Source organism: Loxodonta africana, chromosome 4, assembly GCF_030014295.1.
Source record: "Loxodonta africana isolate mLoxAfr1 chromosome 4, mLoxAfr1.hap2, whole genome shotgun sequence".
NCBI lineage: Eukaryota > Metazoa > Chordata > Mammalia > Proboscidea > Elephantidae > Loxodonta > Loxodonta africana.
In genome coordinates this window covers 152,606,177-152,620,260 of record NC_087345.1, presented here as the reverse complement: position 1 = coordinate 152,620,260, position 14,084 = coordinate 152,606,177, and the positions used below count along the sequence as shown (strand labels likewise).

Sequence of the window (14,084 nt, the reverse complement as noted above, 5' to 3'; positions counted from 1 at the left end):
AGGCCCTGCCCTGTTGAGCGTCCGGAGCCATTCTCCTAGCCTCAGAGTAGGAATAAATTCACAATTTGGGGAAAAGATAATTTGCCAGTTCCACTAAATGGGGGAGCTCAGAACAGAAGCGGCTCCTATCCAGGCATAAACAGTCCATGGACTTTGAATACCTTTCCCCCTGCATGGACCTGGGTGGGCCTATTTCAGGAGAATAGGCCCTCGTTGGCAGATTACAACCGTTTCAGCTGTGCGGTGAAGAGGTGGGTGTATAGTATTTGACACCACTTTGCCTATTAAACAGGGTCCTCACCTACCCACATAAGGAGCCTAAGGACTGATGGCTCCACTCAGGTCACCCAGCCACCCACAACAGGGGTCTAAGGATAAATGGTACCTCCTAGTCCTTACAACCAAAAGCACTGGGTGCCCATGCTACGTCTGCAGAACCCACCCAAGAGTACGCATTTGAAAACAAGGACACGCTTTCCTCACAGACACTCAGGGGACTGTTCTCAGCCTCCTGCCTTATTCAGAGCATGAACCCCCTACTACAACCAGATACTGGTAACTACACCAATCACCCCTGCCCCTCTAAGACTGGAGGACAGAGCCTGTACCACACACTTGATCACCAGTTACCTGGACACCTGAGCTGAACTCACACAAGAAAAGTAAATGGACTCCTAGACTGATATACCTGATAATAGCTCTGGCCATCTGGTGACAGGACGTCAGAGCTTCAAGGGCAAAAATAATCAAGCTAGCTCACTCAAGGAACCCATATGGGCATATCAAAACAAAGCAATAACCTAGGATACAGTAAGCAAACATAAAATAAACTAATACAATAACTTATAGATGGCTAGGAGACAACAGTCGATGTCAAGTCACATAAAGAAACAGACCGTGATTGCCTCAACAAGCTCTCAAAACAAAGAATCAATGGATCTTCTGGATAAAGGTGCCTTCCTGGAATTACCGGACACAGAATTCAAAAGATTAACGTACAGAACTCTTCAAGACATCAGGAATGAGATTAGGAAGGGGATCAAGCAATATGCAGAACAAACTAAGGAACACACAGATAAAGTTGTGGAAGAAATTAAGAGGTTATTCAAGAACATAATGAAAATTTAATAAGCTGCAAGAACCCATAGAAAGAGAGAAATCAGAAATTGAAAAGATTAATAATAAAATTACAGAATTAGACAACTCAGTACAAAGTTAGAGAAGTAGAATTGAGCAAGTGCAAGGCAGAATTGGTAAGCTTGAAGATAAAGCACTTGGCACCAATATATTTGAAGAAAAATCAGATAAAAGAATTTAAAAAAATGAAGAAACCTTAAGAATCATGTGGGACTCTATCAAGAGAAATAACCTACGAGTGATTGGAGTATCAGAACAGACAGGGACAACAGAAAATACAGACAGAATTGTTGAAAATTTGTTGGCAGAAAACTTCCCTGACATCGTGAAAGATGAGAAGATATCTATCCAAGATGCTCATCGAGCTCCACATGGGGTAAATGTTAAAAGAAAGTCACCAAGACATATTATAAACAAACTTGCCAAAACTAAAGATAAAGAGAATTTTAAGAGCAGCTAGGGATAAACAAAAAGTCACCTACAAAGGAGAGTCAATAAGAATAAGCTCTGACTACTCGGCAGAAACCACGCAGGCAAGAAGGCAATAGGATGACTTACAGAAAGCACTGAAGGAAAAAAACTGTCAGTCAAGAATCATATATTCAGCAAAACTGTCTCTCAAATATGAAGGTGAAATTAGGACATTTCCAGATAAACAGAAGTTTAGGGAATTCATAAAAACCAAAAAAAAAAAAAAAAAAACTACAAGAAATACTAAAGGGAGTTCTTTGGTTAGAAGATCAATAATATCAGGTATCATCCCAAGTCTAGAACACAGGACACAGCAATCAGAAGTCAACCCAGATACGGAAATCACAAAAATAAATCTAGATGAAAAACTGCCCAAAACAGGGAAACAGCAATGTTATTATATAAAAGAAGACAACAAGAAAATAATAAAGAGGGACTAAGAAATGTAGTTATAGATCTTTTATAGGGAGAGGAAGACAAGGCAATATAAAGAAATAAAAGTTAGGTTTAAACTTAGAAAAATAGGGGTAAATATTAAGGTAACCACAAAGAGGACTAACTATCCAACTCATCAAAATAAAATCCCCCAACCCAAAAAATAAAATACAAGAGAAAAATAGTGACTCAGCAGAAAAAAAATCAACAACAAATATGAGGAAAGGACAAAATATAAAGATAAACTACTCAGCACAAAAAATTAGGCGGGAAAGGGAAACTGTCAACAACACACACAAAAAAGACAATAAAATGACAACACTAAACTCATAAAAAAAAAAAAAAAAAACTCATACCTATCCATAATTACGCTGAACGCACCAATAAAGAGACAGAGAGTGGCAGAATGGATTAAAAAACACAGTCCGTCTATATGCTGCCTACAAGAGACACAACTTAGGCTTAGAGACACAAACAAACTAAAACTCAAAGGATGGAAAAACAATATCAAGCAAACAACAATCAAAAAAGATTAATTTCTGACAAAACAGACTTTAAAGTTAAATTCACCACAAAGGACAAGGAGGGCACTATATAATGATTAAATGGACAATATACCAGGAGGATACAGCCATATTAAATATTTATGCACCCAGTGAGAGGGCTGCAAGATACATAAAACAAATAACAGCATTAAAAAATGAGATAGACAGCTCCACAATTATAGTAGGAGACTTCAACACACCACTTTCGGTGAAGGACAGGACACCCAGAAAGAAGCTCAGTGAAGACATGGAAGATTTAAATGCCACTATTAACCAACTCGACCTCATAGACATATACAGAACACTCCACCCAACAGCAGCCAAGTACGATTTCTTCTCTAGTGCACATGGAACATTGTCTAGAATAGACCACATATTAGGTCATAAAGCAAGCCTTAGCAGAATCCAAAACACTGAAATATTACAAGGCATCTTCTCTAACCATAAGGCCATAAAAGTAGAAATCAACAACAGAAAAAGCAAGGAAAAGAAATCAAACACTTGGAAACTGAACAACACCCTGCTCAAAAACGACTGGGTCATAGAAGACATTAAGGATGGAATAAAGAAATTCATAGAATCCAATGAGAATGAAAACACTTCCTATCAGAACCTTTGGGACACAGTGAAAGCAGTGCTCAGAGGCCAATTTATATCAATAAATGCATACATCCAAAAAGAAGAAAGGGCCCAAATCAAAGAATTATCCCTATAACTTGAACGAACAGAAAGAGAACAACAAAGGAAACCCTCAGGGATCAGAAGAAAGCAAACAATAAAAATTAGAGCAGAATTAAATGAAATAGAAAACAGAAAAACAACTGAAAGAATTAACAAGACCAAAAGCTGGTACTCTGAAAAAATTATCAAAAATTGATTAATCATTGCCCAAACTGACAAAAGAAAAACAGGAGAGGAAGCAAATAACCCAAATAAGAAATGAGATGGGCGATATTACAACAGACGCAACTCAAATTAAAAGAATCATATCAGATTACTATGAAAAATTGTACTCTAACAAATTTCAAAACCTAGAAGAAATGGAAGAATTCCTAGAAACACATTACCTACCTAAACGAACACAAACAGAGGCAGAACAACTAAACAGACCCATAACAAAAGAAGAAATTGAAAAGGTAATCAAAAAACGCCCAACAAAAAAAGGCCCGGACAGCTTCACTGCACAGTTCTACCAAACTTTCAGAGAAGAGTTAACACCACCACTGCTAAAGGTATTTCAGAGCATAGAAAAGGACGGAATACTCCCAAACTCTTCTACGAAGCCGCCATATCCCTGATACCAAAACCAGGTAAAGACACCACACAAAAAAGAAAATTACAAACCTATATCCCTCATGAACTTAAATGCAAAAATCCTCAACAAAATTCTAATCAAAAGAATTCAACAACATATCAAAAAAATAATTCACCACGACCAAGTGGAATTCATACCAGATATGCAGGGATGGTTCAACATTAGAGAAACAATTAGTGTAATCCATCATATAAATAAAACAAAAGAACCACATGATTTTATCAATTGATACAGAAAAGTCATTTGACAAAGTTCAACACCCATTCATGATAAAAACTCTCAGGAAAATAGGAATAGAAGGAAAATTCCTCAACATAATAAATGGCATTTATACAAAGCCAACAGCCAACATCATTCTAAATGGAGAGAGACTGAAAACATTCCCCCTGAGATCGGGAACCAGCCAAGGATGCCCTTTATCACCACTCTTATTCGACATTGTGCTGGAGGTCCTAGCCAGAGCAATTACGCTAGATAAAGAAATAAAGGGCATCCAGATTGGCAAGGAAGAAGTCAAAGTATCTCTATGTGCAGATGACATGATCTTATACACAGAAAACCCTAAGGAATCCTCAAGAAAACTACTGAATCTAATAGAAGAGTTCAGCAGAGAATCAGGATACAAGATAAACATACAAAATAAGTTGGATTCCTCTACACCAACAAAAAGAACATAGAAGAGAAAATCACCAAATCAATACCATTTACAGTAGCCCCCAAGAAGATAAAACACTTAGGAATAAATCTTACCAGAGCTGTAAAAGACCTATACAAAGAAAACTACAAGACACTATTGCAAGAAACCAAAAGATACCTACATAAGTGGAAAAACATACCTTGCTCATGGATAGAAAGACTTAACATTGTAAAAATACCTATTCTGCCAAAAGTGATCTAGAGATACAATGCAATTCCGATTTAAATTCCAACAACATTTTTTAGTGAGATGGAGAAATAAATCACCAACTTCATAAGGAAAGGACAGAGGCCCTGGATAAGTAAAGCATTACTGAAAAAGAAGAACAAAGTGGGAGGCCTCACTCTACCTGACTTTAGAACCTCTTATACCACCACGGTAGTCAAAACAGCCTGGTGCTGGTACAACAACACATACATAGACCAGTGGAACAGAATTGAGAAGTCAGACATAACCCCATCCATGTATGAGCATCTGATATTTCACAAAGGCCCAAAGTCAGTTAAATGGGGAAAAGATAGTCTGTTTAACAAATGGTACTGGCATAACTGGATATCCATCTGCAAAAAAAAATGAAACAAGACCCATACCTCACACCATGCGCAAAAACGAACTCAAAATGGATCAAAGACCTAAATATAAAATCTAAAATGATAAACAGCATGGAAAAAAAAAATAGGGATAATGCTAGGAGCCCTAATACATGGCATAAACACTATACAAAACATTAGCAACAATGCAGAAGAGAAACTAGATAACTGGGAGCTCCTAAAAATCAAACACCTATGCTCATTCAAAGACTTCACCAAAAGAGTAAAAAGATTACCTGTCAAAAAACCAAAACCAAACCCATTGCTGTCGAGTCGATTCCGACTCATAGTGACTCTATAGGACAGAGTAGAACTGCCCCTATAGAGTTTCCAAGGAGCGCCTGGCAGATTTGAACTACCAACCCCTTGGTTAGTAGTCGTAGCACTTAACCACTACGTCATCAGGATTTCCAGATTACCTGCAGCCTGGGAAAAAGTTTTTAACTATGACATTTCCGATCAGTGTCTGATCTCTAAAATCTACATGATACTGCAAAAAACTCAACTACAAAAAGACAAATAACCCAATTAAAAAAAGGGGCAAAGGATGTGAACAGGCACTTCACTAAAGAAGACATTCAGGTAGCTAATGGATACGTGAGGAAATGCTCACGATCATTAGCCATTAGAGAAATGCAAATCAAAACTACAATGAAGATTCCATCTTACTCCAACAGGGCTGGCATTAATGCAAAAAAAACATGAAATAATAAATGTTGGAGAGGTTGTGGAGAGACTGGAACACTTATACAATGCTGATGGCAATGTAAAATGGTATAACCACTTTGGAAATCGATTTGGCGCTTCCTTAAACAATTAGAAATAGAATTACCATATGATCCGGTAATCCTACTCCTTGGAATATATCCTAGAGAAATAAGAGCCTTTACACAAACAGATATATGCACACCCATGTTCATTGTAGCACTGTTTACTATAGCAAAAAGATGGAAAAAACCAAGGTGCCCATCAGCAGATGAATGGATAAATAAATTATGGTATATTCACACAATGGAATACTACGCATTGATAAAGAACAATGATGAATCTGGGAAGCATTTCATAACATGGAGGAATCTGGAAGGCATTATGCTGAGTGAAATTAGTCAGTTGCAAAAGGACAAACATTGTATAAGACCACTATTATAATAACTGAAGAAATAGTTTAGAGAAGAAAATATTCTTTGATGGTTACAAAAGGACAGAGTGAGGGAGGGAGAGGGTTTTCACTGGTTAGATAGTGGATAGGAATTATTTTGGGTGTAGGGAAGGACAACACACAATACAGGCGAGGTCAGCACAACTGGACTAAGCTAAAAAAAAAAAAGCAAAGAAGTTTTCTGAATAAACTGAAGGCTTCAAAAGCCAGCGTACTAGGGGTGGGGGGTTGAGGACCACGGTTTCAGGGGACATCTAAGTCAACTGGCATAATAAAATCTATTAAGAAAACATTCTGCATCCCACTTTGGAGAGTGGCGTCTGGGGTCTTAAACGCTAACAAGCGGCCATCTAAGATGCATCAATGGGTCTCAACCCACCTGGAGCAAAGGAGAACGAAGAACACCAGAGATACAAGGTAATCATGAGCCCAAGGGACAGAAAGGACCACATAAACTAGAGACTACATTGGCCCGAGACCAGAAGAGCTAGATGGTGCCCAGCTATAACCAAAGACTGCCCTGAAAGGGAACACAACAGAGAATCCCTGAGGGAGCAAGAGAGCAGTTGGATACAAATCCTAAATTCTTGTAAAGAGACCAAACTTAATGGTCTGACAGAGACTAGGATGCCAGAAGTTATGGTCCCCAGACCTTCTGTTAGCCCAAGACAGGAACCATTCCCAAAGCCAACTCTTCAGACAGGGATTGGACTGGACAATGGGATAGAAAATGATACTGGTGAAGAATGAGCTTCTTGGATCAAGTAGACACATGAGACTATGTGGGCATCTCCTGTCTGGAGGGGAGATGAGAGGGCAGTGGGGGTCAGAAGCTGGCCAACTGGACACGAAAATAGCAAGTGGAGGAAAGGAGTGTGCTGTCTCAGTAGGGGGAGAGCAATTAGAAGTATATAGAAAGGTGTGTATAAATTTTTGTATGAGAGGCTGACTTGATTTGTAAACTTTCACTTAAAGCACAATAAAAATTAAAAAATATATATTTTTAAAAATAAATCATAAAAAAAATCTTACCTACTGAAAATATTGTAAAGACAACAAAGGATTAAATGAATGTATTGATGAACAGTTATTTGCATTCTAACATGATCCCAAGTTCATGTGCTATTTAAACATTCTTAAAGAAAAAACATGAAAAATAATTAACGTAACCATCAGTTCTTCTAAATACCTTTAGCAATATGGAGTCTGAAAATCATTAATAAGTAATGAAATTTAAGTATATATTCTGATCTTAAACAAACAAAAAAAAACTGCTTCAATCATAAAAGTCATTAATATGATATTCCAGAATTTATTTATGTACTCAGGTGATAGTAAAAGCTTAATACTCTTATACCACTTCTTTCACTGTATTCTAATCAATTTAGTTCCAGGATACTCTTAGGAATTATAATACCTATTAAAGCATTTATGCAAGGGGGGGCTAATTTCATTTTAAGTTTAAAAACCATATTCAAGTAAAGTCTCTACCAGAGCATTCAGCTTTCTTATCTCTTCCCTCCTCTGGCAATCTCCAGCATTACGGGAATGCAGAAATTATCTAATGGGGTGATAATGTCATGGTCTGACTGCAATTATACTTTTCTTATGTCTGGCATGAATTCCCAAATCAGTCACATATTGAGGTCTAACTAAGGTATGGCAGGTAGGGTGTGTGCCCTGGGCTCAGCTTGAGGAAGGACACTAATGAGCAGTTCCCATGGCCAGCTGTGACAGATCACTAGGCAATTTAAAACTAACTGTCATAGGTGCTATTTTCCATAGATAGGTCCCTGCATGTGCTTTTATCTGCCAGAGGAAGAGTAGAAGGAATAGGCACAGACACACAGCTACCATCTGCTTCCCTCCCCCGGCATCCCTGGAAATGAAGACAGGGTGGGAGTTTCTCCTAGAGACAAGAGCAGAGTGTACTTCACAGTGGCCCCACTGAAGTATTTTCAGGAAGCAATATTTGGGCCTCTCACATTAAAAAGCAACATAGACATCCTGAATATAGACAACGTGCAATAGCAGCAGCAGATTCCATTGTCAGGGCTCTGGATTTTCAGTCTAGCCCAGGGGCTGCAAACTAGACCAGGTGAGGCCTGCACACTGCTGTGTGCCTTCCAATGTCTTTAGTTGGATACACCCTTCTCCAGTGCCCCACAGTTCTCACCACTTCTTATTGTGTCATACCTGGCCCACTACATTAATTTATTTTACTGACTGGCCCTTTTGAGTTTGCAACTTCTAATCTGCACACAACAATTAATCAAGGTACTTACAGCTGCATGACCAAGTACAAGTGATTTGGGCTTTCATAAATATCTTCCAGGGCAACGATGTTTTCATGCTTAATCCTAAAAGAAAAGAAAAAACACACACACAATAGTAAGTATAATTAGACCGGAAAGCTTTTAAAAACAGATATAAAAGTAAAAGTTACAAGTGTCAGCAGGAAGCTTAACAGGGCATTTACTACTCATCACAATCTTGTCCTCAAACTTTTTCCAGACCCATTTCCCAATCTTCCTCCCCTACTCCCTAAAAAAACCCAAAAAAACCAAATCCACTGCCATCGAGTCGATTCCAACTCATAGCAACCCTAAAGGACAAAGTAGAACTGCCCCATAGGGTTTTCGAATAGCACCTGATAGATTTGAACTGCTGACCTTTTAGGTAGCAGCTGTAGCACTTAACCACTACACCAGCCGGGTTTCCCCTACTCCCTACTCCTCTTTATTCCTAATGCTATTTACTCTATAATTTAGCAACACTGGATTAACTACTGTTCCTTCATGTATATTCCAGCCTCTCTGCATTTATTCATGTGAATCCCAGGAATAGGATAGACAGGAATTCCTTCTCCCTTATCTCTCAGAGCCCAACTCAAATGGCGAAGCCCTTAGTCAGAATGTGATTGATCCCTCTTCACAGTCTTCCAATCATCATCACAGACCGGCCTGAACAGTGAATTTATCAGCCCCCATAACAAGCAATGTGTTCCAGGGAACGGGGTCACCATCACGTTCATGACTCCTGTGTAGGCAAAGGAAAACCAGACTGGCCCCATTACTGAGTTTCTAGATGTCACCACCACCACCAAATGTCAACTCAGTATCCCACAGCACCAGCATCTCCTGGGAGCTTGTTAGAAATGCAAATTCCCAGGCCTCATCCCAAACATACAGAATCAGAATCCCTGAGGGCAGGGCCTGGGAATCTGTATTTTAAGAAGGTCTCCAGATGATCTATGCATAAGCTAGAGTTTGAGAAATATTATATTAGACCAGTGCTTCTCAAACTTCGATGTGCAAACATAGCACTTGGGGATCTTGTTACAATGCAGATTCTGATTCAATGGGTCTGGGGCAGGGCCTGAGAGTCTGCATTTCCTACAAACTCCCAGGAGATGCTGATGCTGCTGGTCTGTGGTCCACATTCTAAGTAGCAAAGTCCTAACTACAGGACCAAGGGAGAAGGAAACAGCCTGACTCTAGTCCCTGGAACTATCCATTAAGAGTAGTTTCTGCTTAGAACCTAAGGCTTGATGTTTACTTAAAGTATTTGAATGAAGAATCATTTCATTACTCAATGAGCTAAATAGCTCTTACCACAAGCCTTTCATCGAAATGACTGCTAAACAATTTGAAACCAAGCATTTAATATGCAGAATCCTCTGAATCCCTTGAAAACAGGGACTACAGCTTATTTTGTTTTCTCCTCATGACTAGCACAGATCTACTTAATAAATGTTTGCTGAATGAATGAATAATGTTTAAAGATTGTTGCCACTGAAGAGCAAGGGAAAAATGGAGGCTGTTTTCCTAAGTGTGAAATGCCTTCCCCTAAAAAGAAATTCATGAGGTGGAACAAACAAAAATATTATCTTTTCTTTGAACAGAAGTTGGAAGAATAGAATACTTAACTAAGAGTGGCATTGCTCTGTTTTGGTTTTATAGCTCTTGTTAGTTACGGTAGTTGTTTTACAGGAGCTAAAATTATGGGAATTATACTAAATTCACATTTCACCTGTGTACACTGCATAATCAAAACCAGGTGACAATAAGTCAACGCTGACGCATGAAGACCCCATGTGTGTTAGAGTTTACTGACTAACAGAAGGATTCTGCAAAGTGGAAGGGTACAAGGTGAACATATAAAAATCAGTCGGATTCCTCTACGCTAAAAAAGAGAACTCCAAAAAGGAAATTAGGAAAACAGTATCATTTACAATAGCTCCCCAAAAGATAAAATACTTAGGAATAATTCTAACTAGGGATGTAAAAGACTTTTACACAAAGAAAACCATAAAACACGAATGCAATAAACCAAAAGAGACCTTCATAACTGGAAAAGCACACCATGCTCATGGATAGGAAGACTTAGCATTGTGAAAATGTCAATACTACCTAAAGTGACCTGGAGATACAATGCAATCCCAATCCAAATTCCAACAACAATCTTCAGTGCAATGTATAAACTAATCACCAACTTTATATGGAAAGAACCCTGGATAAGTAAAAAACTATTGACAAAAAAGAACAAAGTGGGACATCTCACATTTTCTGATCTCAGAATCTATTATACAGCCATGGTAGTCAAAACAACCTGGAACAACAACAGACCAATGGAACAGAACTGAGAACCCAGGAGTAAATCCATCCACCTATGGACACCTGATCTTCCACAGGGGTTGAAGTCCATTAAATGGTGAACAGATATTTTCTTCAACAAACGGTGTTGGCAAAACTAGATATCCATTTGCAGAAAAATGAAACAGGATCCATACCTCACACCATACACAAAAACCAACTCAAAATGGATGAAATACCTAAATGTAAAACCTAAAACTATAAAGGCCATGAAAGAAAACATAGGGACACCCCAGGGGCCCTAATCTATGGCATAAACAGAATGTCAAGCATAACTAAAAATGCACAAACTCCAGAAGATAAACTAGATAACTAGGACCTCCTAAAAATTAAACATTTATGCTCATTGAAAGACTTTACCAAGAGAGTGTAAACAGAACCTACAGACGGGAAAAAAATCTTTGGCAATGACTTATCTGATAAAGGTTTAAGCCCTAAAATACACGGAAAACTTTAACACCTCGACAATGAAAAAACAAACAATCCAATCAAAAAATGGGAAAAAGACATGAACAGACACTTCACCAAAGACGACATTCAGGTGGCCAACAAATACATGAGAAGGTATTCACAATCATTAGCCATTAGAGAGATGAAAATCAAAACTACAATAAGATACCATCTCATCCCTACAAAAACGGCAATGATCAAAAAAACAGAAAACAACAAATGCTGGTGAGGTCATGGGGAGATCAGAACTCTTACACATTGGCGGTGGGATTGTAAAATGGTACAACCATCACGGAAAATGGTATGGTGTGTCCTCAAAAAGCTAAAAATAGAAATACCTTATGATCCAGCAATTCCACTCCTAGGTATATATCCAAGAGACATGAATAGACACACGCACACCTATGTTCATTGCAGCATTATTCACAATAGCAAAAAGATGGAAACAACCTAAGTGCCTATCAATGGATGAATGGATAAACAAACTGTGGTACATATACACACAATGGAATACTAAGCAATGATAAAGAACAATGATGAATCCACAAAACATCTCACAGCATGGATGAATCTGGAAGACATTATGTTGAGTAAAATAAGTCAATCATAAAACGACAAATATTGTATAAAACCACTATTATAAACTCTCGAAAAGAGGCTTACACACAGAAAGAAACAATCTTTGATGGTTACCAGTGGGGGAGAGGGGTTGAGGGAAAATCACTAACTAGACAGTAGACATGTGTTAACTTTGGTGAAGGGAAAGGCAATACACAATACAGAGGAAGTCATCACAACTTGGCCAAGGCAAAGGAAGACACTGAGAGGAATGCAAAAACAGAACAAAACAAAAAGGCAACTACAGTAAATATTCTAACATATACAACCCCACAACAACAGTAAAAACAAACAATAAATTACAAGCAGATACATAGATAACTATGTATGCTGAATAGGGGTAAGAGGGAGTATAGGAGTACACCAATGTACATATATAGGTCTGGTTGTGGATATTTTTACATATATATTTGTATGTGCTGCATTTATATTTATAGATATAATACAGCACACAGGGGGCAGACATAGAAGCTTCCTAGATACAACCAAACACCTCATAGGACTGAGTTGCTGGGGCTGAGAGCTGGGGACCATAGTCTCAGGGGACATTTAAGTCAACTGGCATAACATGATAGGAAATGTTCTACACCCCACTACTCCTACTAGTAGCGTCAGGGGTTTCAAAAGCTTGCGAACAGCCATCTAAGTTACAAAACTGGCTTCATCCTGTCCGGAGCAAAGGAGAATGATGAAAACCAAAGACAAAGGAAGCAATTAGTCCAAAGAACTAATGGACCCCATCAACCATAGCCTCCACTAGCCTGAGACCAGAGGAACTAGGTGGTGCCTGGCTACCACCACCAACCACTCTGAATGGGATCATAATAGAGGGTCCTGGGTAGAGTGGGAGAAAAATACAGAGCAAAGTTCAAATTCACAAAAAAGACCAGACTTAGTGGTCTGACAGAGAATGGAGGAAGCCCAGAGCCTAGCGACCCTAGACACACTTCTAACTCAGAACTGAAGCCATTCCTGAAGTTCACCTTTCAGCCAAATATTAGACAGGTCTATAAAACAAACAATAACACCTGTGAGGAATGTGCTCCTTAGAACAATCAAGTATACAAGACCAAATGGGCGACTGCTGCCTAAAAGCAAAGTTGAAAAGGCATGAAAGGGCAGGAAAATCAAACAAATGGAAATGGTGAACTTGGGATGGAAAGGAAGAGGATGCTGACACATTGCAGAGATTGTAATCAATGTACAAAACAATTTGTGTATAAATTATTGAATGGGAAACTAATTTGCTCTGTAAACTTTCATCTGAAGCACAATAAAATGTTCAAAAAAAGAAATGTGGTTTGATTAACTTGAAGCTGTTAGAAACATGACAAAAGAAAACATTCTACCTCCTACATCGTCTCTCAGGTACTTTACTCAACCCTCAGAGTCCTTAAGATATACAAAAACTGAAGTGAAAATTTTAACATTATTTGAATACATAGGTTACCTTCACAAATGCCATATGAATATCTATACATCTCTAGGACTATGAGAAGAAAGAACGTAAGGAATGCTCAACTCCAGCATACCAAATGCTGAATTCCTCTCTCTTCATCATTCATTCAACAAATATGTGTTATACACCCACAACGTACCAGCCAGAGTACTAAGTACTATGAATTTAGTGGTAGACAAGGCACAAGACAGATCTTCTTAGCTCTGATGGAGCTCACACAGATGGGCATCTAGCTGCATCTAGAACACTTCACAGGCAGTCTGGCTTATATTTACTAGAAATCAGCCAACTTGTAGTTAGCAGTGATTCCTGGGAACAATAGGAAACAAGCTTATACCCTCTTCTCATAGAGCCTGCAAATATTTGAGGGATATAATGTCTCTCCTTTGTCTTCTCTTATCATCGATCAACCCTCATACAATATGGTTTCTTGTCACTCTTGTTTGTCCAGACAATGTTATTCATAAAGTAACGACCCCAATGTAAAATACAGTACCAAGAACAGAATATTAAAAAACAGAGTACTGAGTTTGTCAAGGGTGTTGAAAAAATT

General features: G+C 38.4%; 1 protein-coding gene across 5 annotated transcripts in view; it reads right to left on the bottom strand.

Moving 5' to 3' along the window:
• Positions 1–14,084, bottom strand: part of CAMK1D (calcium/calmodulin dependent protein kinase ID) — a 491,464-nt gene that overhangs the window by 176,887 nt on the left and 300,493 nt on the right. For all 5 annotated transcript variants that reach the window (XM_010590728.3, XM_023548911.2, XM_003410734.4 and 2 more), the window contains one exon: positions 8,635–8,709. In XM_010590728.3, coding sequence (XP_010589030.1) covers positions 8,635–8,709 — 75 coding nt within the window. The remainder of the gene's footprint in view (positions 1–8,634; positions 8,710–14,084) is intronic.